Here is a 19,754-nt window from a genome sequence, read left to right on the forward strand (position 1 = left end):
GGAGCCAAGTCACCAGTGGTGTTTTGCAGGGATCCGTTCTGGGACCTTTGCTGTTTGTGAAATTATAAATGACTTGGATGAGTAAGTAGAAGGGTGGGTTAGTAAGTTTGCCAATGACATGAACGTTGGTGGAGTTGTGGATAGTGTGGAGGTCTGTTGTAGGTTGCAACGGGACATTGAAAGGATGCAGAGCTGGGTAAAGAAGTGGCAGATGGAATTCAACCGAGAAAAGTGTGAAGTGAATCAACTTGGAAGGTAGAATTTGGATGCAGATTACAGGGTTAATGGAAGATTCTTGGCAGTGTGGAGGAACAGAGGGATCTTGGGGTACATGTCCATTGCCCCCTCAAAGTTACCAGCCAGATTGATAGGGTTGTTAAGAAGGCATATGGTGTGTTAGCCATCATTGGCAGGGGAATTGAGTTTAAGAGCTGCAAGCTTGTGCTGCAGTTCTATAAAACCCTGGTTAAACCACATGAGGTTGTAAAGGAATTGAAAAGGTTTAATGAATGGAAAGTAAGTTTTTGCTGTTAGAAGTTATTGTGCTTAGTTCTGGCCGCCTCATTACAGGAACGATGTGGAAACTTTAGAGAGGGTGCAGCGGAGATTTATCAGGATGCTGCCTGGACTGGAGAGCACGCCCTCTGAGGAAAGGTTGAGGGAGCTAGGGCATTTTTCATTGGAACGAAGAAGGATTAGAGGTTTGATAGAGGTTTACAAGATGAGAGGTATAGATAGAATGGATAACCAGAGACTTTTTCCCAGGGCAGAAATGACTATTATGAGGGGGCATAATTTTAGGTGATTGGAGGAATGTATAGAGGAGATATCAGAGGTAGGCTCTTGATACAGAGGGTGGTGGGTGCTTAGAATACACTGCCGGCAGTGGTAGCGGAGTGAGATACATAAAGGACATTTTAAATGACTCTTGGATAGGCATATAGATGACAGTAGTTTGATCTTCGAGTAGGATCATAGGTTGACAAAATATCGTGGACCAAAGGGCCTGTACTGTTCTGTGTTCTTGTATCTTGTCAAAATGTTGAGTTTCTTTTGGCTGGTCTGTAGTAAAGAATCCAATAACACTGAGTGTATTAGGAATAACTAATAATTTTAAGTCTGAAACTTCTGGCAAAATGTGTTAGATTTCCTCTTATAAATTATCAATAAATTGAAATAATTAATCTGAAATTTTCAGCCATCACAAACTGAATATTTATATTGTTATTGACAGTGTCTGTTTATGTAGCTGTTTCCCACAACAGGTTAATGAAGTTGTCTCTCACCCAGGCCTCGTGTTGAAGGTGAAAGTTAATATGAATGTATTTACTGGATAGTGAGCTGGAACTGTCTTTTTCACTTCTGAAATCTTTGTAAAAATCCAACTGAGATTGTTAGTATAAAAAATGTCTTGCCTTACTTCTGTCGAGATATTCAATGAAACAGATTTTGTAGTCCTAGCACTGTTCATCATCTGAATCCACAGTGTAAAATGCTAATAAATCTTAACATTTGGCACTCCCATTCAAAGGCCACAAGGATGGCAGATGTAGGTAATGAAAATGTCACAATGGCACAACAGGGATTGCTTTTCTAATGTTGGAGTTAAAGCACATTATTAGGATAGAACAGATTGAGGTTTACAAGGTATCTGAGCCATATATTGTGTCCATGAGTACTTGATGAGGATGCTGATTGCAGAAGTGAAAGCATGTTCCAATTCATAACATTATCATCTTGACATTGTTCAAGAACATGGCAATGTTGTTCATTCAAAAAACAGCAAAGTAACTCTGACATAACATGGGGAAGATTTGTCAATTGATTTCCAAGGTATTTATACTTCTAACAGCAAAAACTTACTTTCCATTCATCAAACCTTTTCAATTTCTTCACAACCTCATTTCATATTCTGATGGAAAGTCATAGAATCTGTTACTTTTAATGAAGGAATTGTACTGTTTAAGCAAATTATTTTATTATGAGCAGTATAATTTCGACTTTTTTAATCACACAAGTAATTTCTAAAATATAGGGTATAAGCATTGTGAAACAGTTTGGTTTCCATCTTTTGTTTATTTCATCAACAACAATTTATATTTACCTAGCACCTCTAATATAATAAAACGTCCAACTCAGTTCAGAAGAGCACCATAAAAGAAAACATGTCACGTTCTCACACACCACCCCACCAACCTCCGGATACGACACATCATCCTCCGACACTTCCGCCATCTACAATCCGATCCCACCACCCAAGACATTTTTCCATCCCCACCCCTGTCTGCTTTCCGGAGAGACCACTCTCTCCGTGACTCCCTTGTTCGCTCCACACTGCCCTCCAACCCCACCACACCCGGCACCTTCCCCTGCAACCGCAGGAAATGCTACACTTGCCCACACACCACCTCGCTCACCCCTATCCCAGGCCCCAAGATGACTTTCCACATTAAGCAGAGGTTCACCTGCACATCTGCCAATGTGGTATACTGCATCCCTGTACCCGGTGTGGCTCCCTCTACATTGGGGAAACCAAGCGGAGGCTTGGGGACCGCTTTGCAGAACACCTCTGCTCGGTTCGCAATAAACAACTGCACTCCCAGGCGCAAACCATTTCCACTCCCCCTCCCAGTCTTTAGATGACATGTCCATCATGGGCCTCCTGTAGTGCCACAATGATGCCACCTGAAGGTTGCAGGAACAGCAAGTCATATTCCGCTTGGGAACCCTGCAGCCCAATGGTATCAATGTGGACTTCACCAGCTTCAAAACCTCCCCCTCCCCCACTGCATCCCAAAACCAGCCCAGTTCGTCCCCTCCCCCCACTGCACCACACAACCAGCCCAGCTCTTCCCCTCTACCCACTGCATCCCAAAACCAGTCCAACCTGTCTCTGCTTCCCTAACCTGTTCTTCCTCTCACCCATCCCTTCCTCCCACCCCAAGCCGCACCTCCATTTCCTACCTACTAACCACATCCCACCTCCTTGACCTGTCTGTCTTCCCTGGACTGACCTATCCCCTCCCTACCTCCCCACCTATACTCTCCTCCTTCACCTATCTTCTTTTCTCTCCATCTTCGGTCCGCCTCCCCCTCTCTCCCTATTTATTCCAGAACCCTCACCCCATCCCCCTCTCTGATGAAGGGTCTGTGCCCGAAACGTCGGCTTTTGTGCTCCTGAGATGCTGCTGGGCCTGCTGTGTTCATCCAGCCTCATATTTCATTACCATGACACAGACTGAGATATGTTTAATGAATGAAAACTTTGCCAATAACTAACATTTAAAGATTTAAAGAAGAAAGTGAGGTAAAGTGACAGAAAAGTGTACAAAAGCTATTCCGGAGCATGAAGCAATATAGACCCAGCTTCCAGCAGTAGAGTGACTGTGTAATAGGGAATGCTCAGGAGGCCAGAATTAGAGTAGGAGTTTTTTTGGCCTTGGTGTAACTTGAAGACAGAGATTACAACTTTGTCAGTAAGCTCATCAAAAATAGTCACCTTCAGCAGAGCGAGCAAGAGAAGGAACAGGTCAAGGCACCTGTTGAGGGCCCACATCACCGTCATTTTCATAAAGACAGTGCAGCCACTAAGTAAGAATCTCCTGGGTCGCATCATCAAATTGTCACCTACTGAAGGGGGACTTGTTGTCAGAATGACTGGGTGACAGTCGTATTCAGGTGGGCATCAAGGTCATAGTTGTTCTGGATTTCTATTTGTGGCTTAATTGAAGGAACAATTGAGGACCTGTGATAATTCTCCATCCTTACTCTATTAATGTAAGCAGGAAATAATTTCTCCAGGTCATTTGTCTTTATATCCTTCCCCGATAATGACCATCAAGCAGTCTGTGCAGTGGGATTGACTATGGTTGCTGGCTTCCCCCAGGCACTGGCACTGTTGACTGTACCCACATTGTTTTGAGAACTCCCTATTTACTAATATTTGTCAACAGAAAAGGCTTCTACACTGTTAGTATTCAAAATATGTGTGAAAAGTGATGCCAAATTCTGGAAGTCTACTCCTGAATCCTGGGAGTTCCTATAATTTTTACATGAAAACTCTCCGGTCCCTACCTTATCTCAATGTCCTCAGGACCACACAGGAATTATTGCAGGGAGATGCGTATCTCTTCCAAATTAGGCTGATGACACTTTTACAAAATCCTCAGACTTGTAAAGAATGAAGATACAACACTCCTCACACTTGCTCCAGGGTTGTCAGGGAGAAGATCATAGGCCTCCTGAAGTGGAGGTTTTGATGTCTATCTGATTTGGTGGATCATTACAGCACAGCACAGAAAGCATGTCCAAATTATGGTTGCGCAGTGCCCTTCACACGTGGGGCTTATGAAAGGAGGAAGTTATGAATCCAGATGAAATGTTTAAATGGCAACAATCTCCTGAGGATGAAGATCAGGACCAGGACCAAGGGGACTGTATTCAGAATCAGGACTAGGAGGACCACCCAAGATAGCATGACATGGTAATATATTGTCAAGCTCGAGAGACCAGAGAGAACCTCTGAATAACGGTCTGATTGTTTATACAAATGTATGATTAATATTTTGGGGTCCCACTTTTGAATATCTACACAAAATAGGTCCTGTAGACTATCTCTGGATCAAATAGCAGTGACGCAGTCTGTTAACACTGAATGGGTCTAAGGTCATGTTTTCTGAAGGTATCTGTCAAGATATTATGTATGTATATTGTGTCGTAACAGCACTGATGATAGCTGCCAGGTTAAGAGAATTCTGAGGAGTTTCCTTTTGACCCTTCCATCATTGAAGAGTTCCCAATGTTTCAGAGTGTCCAAAGACTGCTATAGCCATACGGTACGGTAAGAGACACTTTGGTCTAACTGGTCCGTGCTGACTAGATATACTAAATTGATATAGTTCCATTTACCAGCATTTGGCTTATTTCCCCCTAAACCATTCCTATTCATGAACCCATCCAGATGTCTTTTATATGTTGGAATAGTACCTGCCTCCACCAATTTCTCTGGCAGCTCGTTCCATGCTGACACTCTGTGGAAAAAGGCTGCCCCTCAGGTCCCTTTTTAAATCGTTCCCCTTTCACCTTCTAGTTATGCTCTCTAGTTTTGAACTCCCTAGCTTGAGAAAAAGACCCTGTCACTATTCGCCCTATCCATGTCCCTCGTGATTTATAAATATCAACCTCCGATACTCCAGAGAAAAACGCTCCAGCCTGTTCAGCCTCTAACCTCCCAATTGCAGCAACATTCTTGGAAATCTTTTCTGAACCAGCTCAAGTTTAACAACATCTTTCCTCTAGCAAAGAGATCAGAATTGAGGATCCTCCAAGACAACAATCAATGTGTGAGAGGCAGTTCTGCTTGTAGCTTTTCTATGCAGACCAATGTGCTATAACGGAGAGTAGATATGAAAGCTACCCATTCTATATCTTGCAGCCTTGAATAGCAGTGAACGGCCTTGAAAAACTGATACATACAACAAACTTTTCCCTGCAGTGATGTGTAGAATCATCATTGATTTCATTCTCTGACTCATGAATGGATGCAAGTATGTAATAATCTGTGCAGCCTAGGCCAGAGCACGTTCCCTATACGTTGTGTTTAGCTTCAGTGTTGTTCACATTAAAGTGCAAACCCTTTGTTGCAGTCCTCAACATTACAGTTCAAGGATCCATGATATCTGAGGCTAAGTACCTTCATGGAGTGAGTTTCCTGTAATTACTGAGCAAAGCTCAGTGATTGCAACTTCTTTTATCCTTCAGTTGTCTGATGAGGTTGCTCATCTCTCACATGAGAGTAACTAAGCCAGGACTGACAGCAAAAAGTTATTAATTAGCCCGTTCTGATTACGTCATACCAAATACCCTAGATGGTTTTTTAATGTACTACTCCTGGAATTCATTTCTCCAGGATTTAGTACTCATTTAGTCTGCCCAGACTATCTGAAAGTCGTCATCCATTGTTATTGTGTGATGTTACATGCATCTCTAATTTTCTGATTTACAGCATGCCCAACATTCCCACAACTGTTTGATGGCCTATAAGGAATTCCTACCATTGTTTGCTGACCCTAGCTGTTTTCTTAGCTTTACAAATTATTCTATGTCTTGATTCCTCACTAAGAGAGCTACTACACCACCCTATCCATTTTCCGGTATTTCCATTTCCATATCCATGTCTCCATAATGGCAATCATATCATAGCCATTTACCTCAGTTTGTATATTCAAGTCATATTATGAATGCTGTACAGACGCAATGAATTGAATTCTGCGTTTTAATGTTATTCTGTAACCTGGTTCTGCTTGATGCTTAACTATGCTTCTCTATCTAGAGTTTTGGCATTCTTTCCTTTCTACTTCCTTTTATCAGTTTTCTTACCTTTGAATCTGAGCACCCTGTTAGGTAGCTGTACCCCTGTCAATGTAGTGTAGACCCTCCCCACAGCTTTTGAGAGTCTCCCTGTAAGAATGTTGCCCGAGAACTCTAAGATATAGCTCGTCCAACTTGTACGAATTCCACAAGCCCTAATGCGTTAGGAATTTGACGTCCTCCCTTCTACATCAGTTCTCTAGCCACACTTGAATCACTCGATTTTTCTGTTTCTATGCGCTGTCGAAGAACTTAGTGGCACAGTGGTAAGGTCACTGAGCTACCTATTCAGGATCTCATGGGTCATGGGTTTGAATCCAGCCAGATGGTAAAATTTGAATTCAGGAAAAATCTGGATTTAAAACTAGCCTAATACTGACCTCTGATTGTTATAAACACCTGTCTAGTTCACTGAAGTTTTTAGGGAAGAAAAGTAGCCAACGTTACCTGGTCTGACCTACATGTTATTCCAAACCAATAGCAATGTGACTGTTTATTGTCTCTTGATAGGTTAGGATGGGCATTAGATACTGGTCTAGCCAGTGATGCCTACCTCCAATAAATAAATAAAATAAAAGCTTAGCACGTGGAACTGGAAGTAACCTCAAAGTCACCGCTTTAGAGATCCTGCTTTTCAATCATCTTCCTAGCTCTGTGAAATCTGCACTTGGGATCTCGTCAATGTTGCTACCCAAATCATTTGTACTGCTGTGAGCCCCAGTCTCTGGCTGTTTAGCCTCCTCCAGTTCTGCACTTCCTCTTGACACCTTTAATCCTGGCAGCAGAATGTATTATTTAAATGGAGAAAGGTAATGGGGAGGGCAAATGGAATGTTTGCATTTATTTCAAAGGCAAAAGAGTATAAAAAAGCGAAATTTTATGAAAATTATACAAGGTACTAGTTAGACCATAGCTGAATACTGTGAACAATTTTGTGCCCCTTATCCAGAGGAAGATATAACAAAAAAAAGGGTTGTTTGAGGTAATTCACATTTGGTCCTTCGTTCATCTTGTGCCTATGAAGTGATTGTGTTGAAATACCCTCTACTACTGGAGAAGGTACAGGAAAGGCACTGTTCTCAGATAATAATGCTGATTGCATGATAGCAATGAATACAATTACAGTTGTTTTTCTGAAGGTAATGATTGCTAGGAATTTAGCAAGCTGGAACAGATACATCTGCTCCCTCAGAAAGCTAAAGGTGAATTCTTCATCTCTAATTGCAGACTGTGTGATATGAGTAGAATGGGTAGAATCAATGGAACATGAGCATTCAACCATTCAGAAGGATTATTTTGTTCAACAGTTTTTAATAGCAATCTTGAAGATTTTCTTTCAGAGTTTTAGTTATTACTTTACATCAAATGCATAAGTCATCTTTTCAATCTAATTGAACCCAAATAAGGAAAAAAATAAGAACTCATACAAGACTCACTTGGAATCTATTAATGGTCTTATAGTTAACCATTATTTTTAGGTATATATTGTGTGAATTTTGTGAACAAGTATTCAGGTTACTTGCTTGTGCTTCAATCCTCTGTTGGAATCACAATAGCCTTTGCAGCCTACTTTTTCATTAGTAGCCTTTACCTCACATTAAATATTAAAAACCATCTTGTCAGGTCGCATGAGCTAGTCCATTATTCACATAGATTACTCTTGAACTGGAACCATTATAAATCAGTTTGTCTGATACTCTGTGCATAGTTACAGTGCTGGAGCATGAACTAATTGTCAGAGAGACACAGTTTAAGTGAAATTCAATCTTTAAAAAATTGGTTAAAACTAGAATATGCATATTATTTTCACTATGATGTTTCAATACTTCAGAATGGTGCATGTAGTTTTCATTTCATTATTACTTCAAAATATTTCTATGAAAAAACCCAGATTATTTACAGCGAATTCTATTTTCAAAGTACATATGACCACATAAGCATTTGAGGTATAAATTGAATCTTGCATCGGTTTTATTCTATTGCTACAACAGATAACCAACAAAATCCATGGAAGAAAGAAGTAAATAAAGCCTGTCAAAAGAACCAGTCATAAAAAGATTACCTAAATAATTTAGGGTAGGGTTACTGCATAACTTGAAAATCATTACATGGAAACAATGAGAAAAGCTAATAAACATCACAACAAACTCATTGAAAACAGAAGACATAGATCCACATTGTTTGTGGTGTGCATGACTTTATTCTAACACATCTCCCATAGCAATGCTGAAGGTGACTGTAGGGATATATCATTCAATAATGTATTGCTGAGAGTGGAGCACATATCAGTGTAGTTGAGCCACCTGGGAAAGTCAAAAGCAAACCTTAACTTTGAAAGTTTTTTTGAAGAATTGAGGTATATGTGAAGCGAACAGTTGCAGATATGAAAACATATGGAAGAAAACTCCAATCTAACTCACATGAAAGTTTTTTTATTTTGCTTGCCTTTTGATCTTACTTAGTATTAAAGTCAAAATAATTCTACATTAGGAAACAGTACTTATGCTGGCTTGTGATATTCAACAAAGTTCCACATGGTAGGCTGGTTAACAAAGTTAGAGTACATGTAATACAGGGAAAACTAACCATCTGGATACAAAATTGGCTTGAAGGTAGAAGACGGTGGTGGTGGAGGGTTGCTTTTCAGACTTGAGGCCTGTGACGAGCAGTGTGCCGTGAGGATTGGTGCTGACTCCACTGATTTTTGTCATTTATATAAATGATTTGGATGTGAATGTAGCAGGTATGGTTAGTAAATTTGCAGCTGACACTAAAATTAGCAGTGTAGTGGACAGCTAATATGGGTATCTCAGATTACAACGGGACCTTAATCAGATGAGCCAATTGGCCAAGGAGTGGCAGGTGGAGTTTAGTCTAGATAAATGTGAGATGCTACATTTTGGTAGGTCAATTCAAGGCAGGACCTGTACTCTCAATGGTAAGGACCTGTAGAGTTTTCCCAACCAAGGAGACCTTGGAGTTCATAGTTCCTTCAAAGTGGAGTCGCAGGTAGATGGGGTAGTGAAGACGATGTTCGGTATGCTTGCCTTCATTGGTCAGTGCATAGAGTATAGGAGTTGGGAGGTCATGTTGCAGTTGCACAGGACATTGGCTAAGCCATGTTTCGAATACTGCATTCAATTCTGTTCTCTCAACTATGGGAAAGATATTGTCAAAATTGAAAGAAAAGGATTACAAGGATGCGGTCAGGGTTAGAGGATTGAGGTGTAGGGAGAGGCTGAATAGGCTGGGGCTATTTTCCCCAGAGTTTCGGATGCTGAAGGATGAGCGTATAAAAATTAATAAAATTATGACTGGCATGAATGGGGTAAATAGACAAGGTTTTTTCCCTGGGTTGGGGAGTCCAAAACTAGAGGGCATATATTTAAGATTTAAAAGGGACCTTAGGGACAATTTTTCAAGCAGGAGGTGGTACAGGAATGGAATGAACTGCCAGAGGAACTGGTGGAGCCTGGTACAAATACAGCATTTAAAAGGTATCCAGGTGTGTATATGAATAGGAGGGTTTTAGAGTGATATGGGCCAACCGCTGGCAAATAGGACTCAATTATTTTAGGATAACTGGTCGGCAAGGACAAGTTGAACCAGTGGAGATGGTTCTGTACTGTACATCTCTGACTCATGTCCACTGTACTGCATAGTCATTACCTTGCTAGATTTTGTCTACAAACCAAACACGTCTGGCATATGGTTTGTTACTTTCATTGTTGCCTTATTACCGACCCACATTTTTATGCAGAAAACTGTCTCTTCCCTCCAGTACTTTGCAAACTCTCCTGAGGCCATTACTTGGCTTTTGAACTAATCAATCTTTCTCATCCCCATAAGCAACAAACTACTTCTTCAACTGTAAATGTTGCTTCCAGTTCACAGGCACTCTCCTGTCATGTCAGTTGCTGTTGTCTTTTGTTCTGACCTAACCAGATCTATGCACCATTCGCTGGCCAGATTTAGGTGATAGTCAAGCTCTAGCTTTTGTAGTCTGTACTTACAAACCTGATCTGAAGTGTGAGCTTTGATATGTAATGACTGATAAATTTGTTTTAGCGTGTGGTGCACCCACACTTTTTTTGAAGAAGTCAGAACTACCTGAATAAGTGAATGGAGGTGGGAATGACCGACACCTCCCTAGAAAGAGGAAGACTCTGTTGTCAGAGACTCCCAGTGCCAGGTACTGTTTGTTTCTTTGCCCCCAACCACCGCCCGCCCCCCCCATCTTCCATTCTGACTTAGTCCCTCGGATGTTGTGAGAGGAGGGAGGGATAAAATTTTTTGATTGTTGATCGAGATGTGTCAGCTGAATCTGTGAAGCCATGTAAAGTAAAGCAATAAAGAATGATTAGTGACAATCTTTTTTTTACTTTGACCCCATATATTTTGGTTAAATTGTTAGTTATTCATTACTCCATTTTATGTGGAATCAGTTTAAATATTTCATGTTAATAACTGATCGGTAGGTTTCTAATGTATATCTTCAACTTGTTTAAAACCTTGAACTCTGATTTTATTTCAAATGTGTAATATTGCTGAAATCCTTCTGACATAATTCAGTTAATATCAACAAAACTTCCCAGATGATTTAAAAATAAAACTATGTTTCTGCAATTCAATCTATGATGTCTGACAAAACTGAAACAGTTTACCTCCTTTTCATATTAGTGCTAAAAGCCCATGGCAAGTAAAGTTGAAGTAAACTCAAAGGGTGTTTTATGAATAATGTTATGGGAGGCAATGGCTTCATGGTGTTATCAAGAGACTGTTAATCCAGAAAGTCAGCTACTACTTGGAGACTCAAGTTTGGATTTCAACAATGCAGATGCTGGGATTTGAATTTAATAAAAAGAAAAGTGGAATTAAAAATCTATTGACCTTGAAACCATTGTCAGTTGTCAGAAAAATTCAGTTAGCTCACTGATATCCTTCAAGGAATGAAATCTGCTGTCCTAACCTGGTCTGGCCTACATGTGACTCCTTAGGGGAGGTGATGGCCTTGTGATGTTATTGTTGAACTGTTAATCCAGAGACCAGTTAGTATTCTGGGGACCTGGTTTGAATCCTGCCACAGCCAATGGTGGAATTTGAATTCAATGCATATCTGGAATTAAGAATCTAATGATGACTGTGAAACCGTTGTCAATTTTCAGGAAAAAAACACCATCTGGTTCACTAATGTTCTTTAGGGAAGGAAACTGTCATCCTTACCTACGTGTGTCTCCAGACCCTCAACAATGTGGTTGATTCTGAACTGCCCTCAGAGCAATTAGGGATGGGCAATAAATACTGCCTGGTCAGTGATGCCCTCATCCTGTGAATGAATAAGGAAATAACAGTTTGATTCCAGACCGATAGCAATGTGGTTGATCTCAACTGCACTCTGAAATGGCCTAGCAAGCCACTCAGGTGTATCAGTTGTGACAAAGCCAAAATTTGGAGGGTTGTCGCAGAAGAATCAAGCAATAGCCCGCCAGTCATACTCAAAAACCCAATGCCTGTAAACTATGTCCCAGATACCACCGTCACAAGCCCTAAGCATGCCGGGCAACATGGTGGCTCAATGGTTAGTACTCACAAACAAAAACAAAAGTTGCTGGAAAAGATCAGCATCCGTGAAGAAAAATTCAGAGTTAATGTTTCTGATCTCATGACCCATGTGTCGGGGACCCAGGTTTGATTCCAAACTCCGACATCTGTGTGGAGTTTTCACGTTCTCCTCGTGTCTGTGTGGGTTTCTGCTGGGTGCTCTGGTTTTCTCCCACAGTCCAAAGATGTGCATGTTATGTGGATTGGCCACGCTAAATTATGCATAGTGTCCAGAGATGTGTGGGTTAGGTGGGTTAGCCATGGGAAATAGCAAGTTGTGGGGACAGGGTAGGGGATAAATCTAGGTGGGATGCTCTTTGGAGGGTCGGGTGGACTCATTGGACTGAATGACCTGTTTCCATTCCACGGATTCTATATGGCTTACCCCACCAGATGGACAGACCCAATTGAGGTGGCTACATAGTGATATACATTCAGCGGGGTGTTGCCCAGGGAGTCCTCAGCATTAGCTGTGGAGCCCATGAAGTCTCAAGGCTTCAGCTTAAACATAGGTAAGGAAACTTCCTGCTGATTGCCACACTCCATCCCCCCTCCACTGACCAATCCGTACTCCTCCATGTTGATCAACACTTGGAAGAACTGAGGAAGGTAAAGGCGCACATTGTGCTCTGTGTGTAGGGGAGTTTCAGTGTCCACCATGAAGAATGGCTCAGCAGCAGTACTACTGATCGAGCTGGTTGGGTTCTAAAGAATGCTGCTGCTAGATTGGGACTGTGGTCAGTGGTGAGGGAACCAACAACGGCAAAAATCATACTTTACCTCATCCTCACCAATTTGCTAGCTGCAGATGTATTTGTCCAAGACAGTATCGGCAAGAGTGAGCACTGCACAGGCTTTGTGGGGCTAAATTCCACCTTCACTTTGAGAATAACCTCCATTGAGTTGCATGTGTGGCACTACCATCATGCTAAATCGGACAGACTTTGAACAGATCTAGCAACTCAAGACGAGCATCCGTGAGGTGCTGTGGGCCATCAACAGCAGCAAAATCATATTCCAGCACAATCTGTAACTTCTATGGCCTGCCATATTCCCCACTCAACCATTATTATCAAGTCAGGGGATCAACCCTGGCTTAATGGAGAGTGTAGGAGAGCATGCCAGGAGCAGAATCAGGCATACTTTAAAGTGAGGGGTCAACCTCGTGAAGCTACCAAATAGGATATCTTGCACGCTAAACAAAAGTAGCAAGTGATAGACAGAGCTAATTTATGTCACAACCAGTGAATCAGATCTAATCTCTACTGTCCTGCCACATCCAGTTGTGAATGGTGATGGACAATTAAGCAACTCACTGGAGAAGGACGCTCCACAAATATCCCTGTCATCAATGATGGAAGAACTCAGCACATCATTCCCAAAGATAAATGCTGAAGTGTTTGCAGCAATTTTCAGCCAGAGATGATCTATGTTGGCCTCCTCCAGTGATCCTGAGCATCACAGATGACAGTCGTCAGTCAATTCAGTTCATTCCACGTGATATCAAGAATGGCTAGAGGCACTGCATAGTGCAAAGGCTATGGGCCCTGACAACATTCCAGCAATACTACTGAAGACTTGTGTTTCAGAGCTTACTGCCTTCGTGGCCAACCACCATCGGCCTACTGTCAATCATCACCTTTGATAGAAGGTGTTATCAATAGTGCCTCTGCTCAGCAATAACCTACTGATTGATGCCCAGTTTAGGTTCCACCAGGGCCACCCAGCTCCCTTATTTATAGTCTTGGTTCAAACACAACCACAAGAAATGAGTTCCAGAGGTGAGATAAGAGTGACAGCCCTGAACATCAAGGCTGCATTCAACAGAGAATGGCATCAGGGAACTCGAGCAAAACATGGATTAATGCATTATCAGGGGACAAACTCTTGCTTGTTTGCGGTCATATCTAGCATGTAGGAAGACAGTAGTTACTGGAGGTCAGTCATCTCAATTCCAGGGCATCTCAGCAGGGCTTTCTCAGGGTAGTGTCCTGGGCCAAACCATCTTCGGTTGTGTCATCAATGACTTTCCCTCCATCATAAGGTCAGAAGTGGGGATGTTGTGTCGCATGTAAAGTGCTTAATAACACCAAAGAACTTAGAATGCATAGAAAATGCCAGGATGAAATCAAAAAAGGAAAATGGGAAAATAATGAGGTCATGAAAAATATCAGCAAGCGAAAAGAAGAAAAACCCCTAAAGCTGTTTTGTCAATACATCAAGATCGAGCAAGTTTACTCTAAAAAGCTAACTTGTGGATTCAGGCTCAAGACGTGGACATTTATTCGGAATGAATGTTGAGCAACTGTTTTCAAAACAGACGTAGTTAAGAGTGAAGGATAGGCTAAACCTATTAAAAAAGGAAATATTAAAATGCTTTAGCATCATTGAAAGTGAACAGATCGCCAAGCTGTAAGAAATTAGCCAGTCTGCTAAGTAAAATTAAGGAAGAGATATTAAATGCTGTGACCATCATTTTTAAGTCCTCCCCAGTTACAAGTGCAAAGTTAAAGGGCTGAAAGGCTGCTATGTTTTACTGTTTTCTAAAAACAAAAAAGAGGAGGGGAGCCTGAGAAATTAGGCTATTTGGTTAAAATCAATTACAGACAAGTTAATAGCAAAAATTCTAATACACAATGTAAATCCTTATGGATTAATCGAGGACAATCAGCGCAGATTAAATAAAGGGAGGTTGTGTCTGACTAACTTGATTGATTTATTTTGCGTAGGTTACAAGGAGGATTGATATAATCTATGTGGAGTTGGTCAAGATATTTGACATTCCCTACGCTAGATGTGGCTGGGAATTAAAATTTATCGGGTACAGGGCTAAGTGGCAAATTAGATCCAAATTTAATTCAATGGTGGGGAGAAAAAAATGTGAATTTGTAATTGTGAGGCTTCTAGCATGGCTCCTCTGAGTTCAGTACTGACTCCCTTGCTGTTTGGGTATATGTCATTGTTTTAAACGTAGGTATGGTTAAGAGTTTTGTAGATGAAATGAAAATTATCTTGTGTTCAAACATGAAGATCAAAGCTGTAGACTGCTTGGGTAGTCAGAAAATAACAAATGGAATTCCAGTCCAAATCAGTGAGAGGTAATCCATTTGGGAAAAGTTAAATAATGCAAAGGAATAAATGATAGGATACCAAAAAATGTATAGGAACAAAGGGATCTGGGGAGTGCATGTCCAAAGATTCCTGAAAAGGTAGCAAGGGATGAATGAAGGTGGTTAAAAAGGTATTTGAATATTTACCTTTATTGCCTAGGACATGGAATTATAACAGCAGGAAAATAATGTTGGAACTGTATAACAATGTGGAGGTGCCGGTATTGGACTGAGTTGGACAAGGTTAAAAATAATACGACACCCAGTTTATAGGCCGACAGGTTTATTTGAATCTACTAGCTTTCAGAGCATTGCTCTTTCATCAGGTTAGTGAGAGAGGCATCGAGACACAGAATTTATAGGTAAAAGATCATACAATTGATGAATGTATTGAATAAACCTAAAATGGCTGGCTGACTGACTGACTGAAGATTTAACAGGAAGCAATCAGTTATAAAGGAGACACAGGTTTCGACTGATTAAAGTGCAAATTTCAGAATTTCATTCAAGTCACTGCCCTGAGATAACTAAAGGTCTTAATAGTGTATACAAGAGGTGACAGACAGTGCATTTTTGGTGTGAGGTGTTGTTTAGAATCTGTTTGTGTTGTAACCTGGAATCAGACTGATTTTATTTCCAAGGCAAGAATTTATAAAATGCCCCATTGATTTAGTGTGCCTACAAATTGTGTGCTTTTTGAACAAAATAGAATTTTTCTGTACATACAAATTCATTCAAATTCATCCCATAGGGGTGCGCACGTGTGCGTGTGCCTGTTCGCAAGCAAGAAAGAGTGTGGCTCTGTGTGACTGGGAGAGAGAGTGTATGTGTAAGTAAATGTGAGTTTGAGTGTATAATGTGGTAGGATCACCTATAGTGCAGTATGAACCCAAAATCACAGTTGAGGCCACCCTCAAGAATACTGAGCATGGCTGTCAGCCTCTGCTCGATGTCTCTGCATTTGTTGTGTATCCCAAAGTCCACCTTGGAGGGCATTTACCAAAAGATCCAAGGCCGAATGTCCTTGATCACTGAGGTGATCCCCCACTGGGAGGGAACATTCCTGTCTGGTGATTGTTGCGCGGTGCCCATTCGTCTGTTGTCGTAGCATCTCACCAACGTGGAATGCCATGAGGCATCCATGCCTGCAGCACATTAGATAGACAATGAGTATCTGCGATGCACGTGGCGGGTGGTGTTCCCACATATGATGGTAGTGCCCATGTCAGTGATCTGACATGTCTTGCAGAGGTTGCCATTGGCAGGATTGTGTGGTGTTGGGTCAATGTTGTTATGAAGGCTGGGTAGTTTGCTTTGGACAATGATCTGTTTAAGGTTTGTCAGGTTGTTTGGTAAGAATTGGTGGTGTAGGGAAGGTCTTGGACAAGGTTAAAAATAATACGACATTTATCATCATTTATAATGTGTTGGAGCTGCAAAGAGAAAATGGCATAGTTTCTCTGCTCCCGGGAAGTACTGAACGACAAATACTGGATTCTAAACAAGGCCTCACACCTAAAATGCATTGTCTGGCCTGAGATGTCATCTCATGTATACGCTGTTAAAACCTTTAGTTATTTTGGGGCAGTGACTTGATAGAAATTCTGGGATTTGCATATTAATCAACTAAAACCTGCATCTCCTTTCTAATTGAAGATTTAACAAGAAGGAGTCAGCCAGCCATTTTAGATTTATTCAATATATTTGCCATAAATTGTACAATCTTTTATCTTATACCCATAAATTCTATGTCTTCATGTCTCTGTCCCTAGACCTGATGAAGGAGCCAATGTTTTCAAATGAACCTGTTGGAATCTGACCTTGTATAAAATGCTTGTTAGAGTGCAGATAGAGTACTGCGTGCACTTCTGGTTAATGTATTAAAGGAAGAGTGTGACAGAGGTATAGAGGAGTTTCATGGGGATTTTGTTAAGAATGGAGAATTTTACCTAAAAATTTTTATTGACTGGGATTGCTTCTTTGGAATAGTAAAGGATGATGGTACATTTAGTTGAAGTGCATAAAGTTAGCGTGGACCTAGAAACAGCATAAAATGTTTTTGCTCAAGGGGCGGTCAATAGTCAAGAGGCGTTGATTTCAAATATTTGACGGAAGGCCTAGAAGGGAGTTGTTGAGTGATTTTTCATCCAGAATAAGGTGGATGAGGGGGTGATAGAGACCAAGACAGAAACCCATCTTATGTTTATAAAAAAAGCTTGGATTCCCACTTGAACTGTCATTAACATACAGGGCAATGGACTGAGGGCTGTAAAGTGTAACAAGGCTTTTGGTGATGTAAAACATGCTTTGCAGCTAAGTCAAGGTTGTGATTTGATACATTTGGTTTCAAAACAGTGATACGAGCTTACCTTGTAAAAATCAACTCCAACTTTATAATGAAGCAGAAATATTTTGGTCGACAATGAAAGTTGCAGAAACAATGCCTTGTTAATGAAAAATATCAGGAGCTCTAATACCTGCTCTTCAGATAAGTGTCTTTATCAATATGTAAATTTCCAAATCAATATTGTTGCCTATGTAATTGACAAATCATAACCTGCTTAATTGTTGGAATTAATGTGATAAAATAATTTCTTTTCCATTGTCTTACAGCGCCAGAGTGCTACCCTGGTGGTCACCAACTTCTTCAGAATCCCTATAGAAGTGTGGACTTTGATTCGCTCAGACTTCAACAGTCAGCAATTCAAGAGCTAATATGTGATCATTCTTTAACACCAGGATGGTATCGTTTTCAAATCTTCGATAAACCTGCAGAAATGCCAACAAAATGTGTGGAGGTATATATTGTTTCAAATTGGTCATACCATGGCACACTATGAATAACAGAGATAAGTCAATAATCAATTCGATGGCATAGAAACGATGGGCAGAATCTTAAAGGAGTCCAAGTTATGTTGGCTATGGCAAGCTTTATGTTAGCATTGGATAGGGACTCTGATGAGGCTGATCTCTATGTCGGGAGAATTTTGCTCCACCTTTAACTTTTGTAAGCCATTAAATGGGGATTATTACTTGTTGGTTGACGTTTTGATAGCTCAACTTGCCGTTGTTGCTCCACTTTTTAATCTTACTCAACTTTTTAAATATACAGAAGTTGCGAAAATTCAACACGAAAGCCAGAGTAGGTTCTTAGCTAATTCAACTCACCACTTGCTCTGAATGACCACTGTGATGGAGACTGGGCACATTCTATGGGGCCACTGAGCATATTCGTAGACATTAGCACCCCATACATACCATCCTGTTAAAAACCCTCATGGTACATGTCTGATTCTTTGACAGAATGTTTGTGTACTTCAGTGCTATACCTCAGACTGTACTGGCAGTCAATGGAGATACATTTGTTCAAGGGGTCCCAGCACAATGAGTCAAACACAGAGTCTGACATCAGTCCAAGAGCTTGGACACACTCAGCTGCTCAAAAAGGTCAGAGCTCAAGTACTCACCTCCATAATGGGTGGGAAACTGAATGTTGGGCTTCCCACAACCCATCCTAGCTCTTTCTACTCAATTTTGATGTTGTTTACCTCCTGGAATGAGAGGCAGATATTAAGGGAGTGGAAAGTGGGTGGCAAGCTATTACTGTTAGTGCAGATGGGAAGTTGCCCTGAGTGAGCTTGCAGGTTGCACAGAGCGCATGCAGGGTTAGTGCTGTTGGGTGGGTAAGAGCAAATGAGGAAAGATGCAGCAGGCATTATCCAGAGTGGTAAAGCATGAGCCTTAGTGGGAGATGGGTACAAGAGTACAGTGGTAGGTATTGGAGAGAATATGGAAGCACTTACACTAGCAGAGTGGAGAAAATCATTTATCTGTTTCCTCCATTGCTACATGTTCCCTCAAATGGCTGAGATGGCTTTAAGCTGAGTGGCCTTCTTGGGAAAGCCTGGCAAGGCCTGTTAATGTGATCTGCGCTGCTGGTGTTGGGGGATAAAGGGAATCCTGTGCCTGCACCACCCCATCCAGCAGGATCTCCAGGGCCATGTCAGCACAGTGGGGCACCAATATTCACCTGTCTGCCACGTCTAGGCAAGTGTCTGGTACATGCAGGGAAGCTCTGGATTGATTAGTGCCTGTCCAGATTTGCAATGGCCATTTAAAGATAGAGTGGGCATAAGGAATTCTGGACGTGAAAAATATTATAGGAACATTTTCCGTAATTATTGAAGTGAATTTAGTAAGACACAGTGAAAAAGCTTGCTAGGCTTCGTAGCAGAAATAACTCAAGGCAACCCAAACTTAGCCCAAAAAACATCTGAGTCAGCCCCTTGTTCATTTTGAACTGTACTGTTCAATTGGATGGAAAGGTATATCATGAAATATTTTTAAAAACCCATTGTTAGGAGAGAAGCTAAATATTGCTGAAAAATGGAGCACATTGCTGAAAGTTCTCATACTCCATCCATAGGGACAAACACAAGAACCCTATCTTTTGAATGGGTACAACAATCTCAGCTGCACAAAAGAAAAAGATGCTGAGTGGTTGATACATTAACGTTCATTTGTTAATGTTACGATGGAGAAAGCAATGAGGAACATTAAACTCCTGATTAATACAAAAAAGGACGCAAGACTGAGCATTTTTTTTTGTTGGGTTCTTGTTCATAAATCACTTTAAGCAAGTTTAAAATAAGACTGTTACGAGCTCAACTGATC

General features: G+C 41.0%; 1 protein-coding gene across 5 annotated transcripts in view; it reads left to right on the forward strand.

Annotated features, from left to right (window-relative positions):
- Window positions 1-19,754, forward strand: part of vwde (von Willebrand factor D and EGF domains) — a 221,177-nt gene that overhangs the window by 52,394 nt on the left and 149,029 nt on the right. For all 5 annotated transcript variants that reach the window (XM_048562926.2, XM_048562945.2, XM_059654906.1 and 2 more), the window contains exon 2: window positions 17,694-17,878. In XM_048562926.2, coding sequence (XP_048418883.2) covers window positions 17,694-17,878 — 185 coding nt within the window. The remainder of the gene's footprint in view (window positions 1-17,693; window positions 17,879-19,754) is intronic.

This window comes from Stegostoma tigrinum, chromosome 2, assembly GCF_030684315.1.
Source record: "Stegostoma tigrinum isolate sSteTig4 chromosome 2, sSteTig4.hap1, whole genome shotgun sequence".
In the NCBI taxonomy this organism is placed as follows: Eukaryota; Metazoa; Chordata; class Chondrichthyes; order Orectolobiformes; family Stegostomatidae; genus Stegostoma; species Stegostoma tigrinum.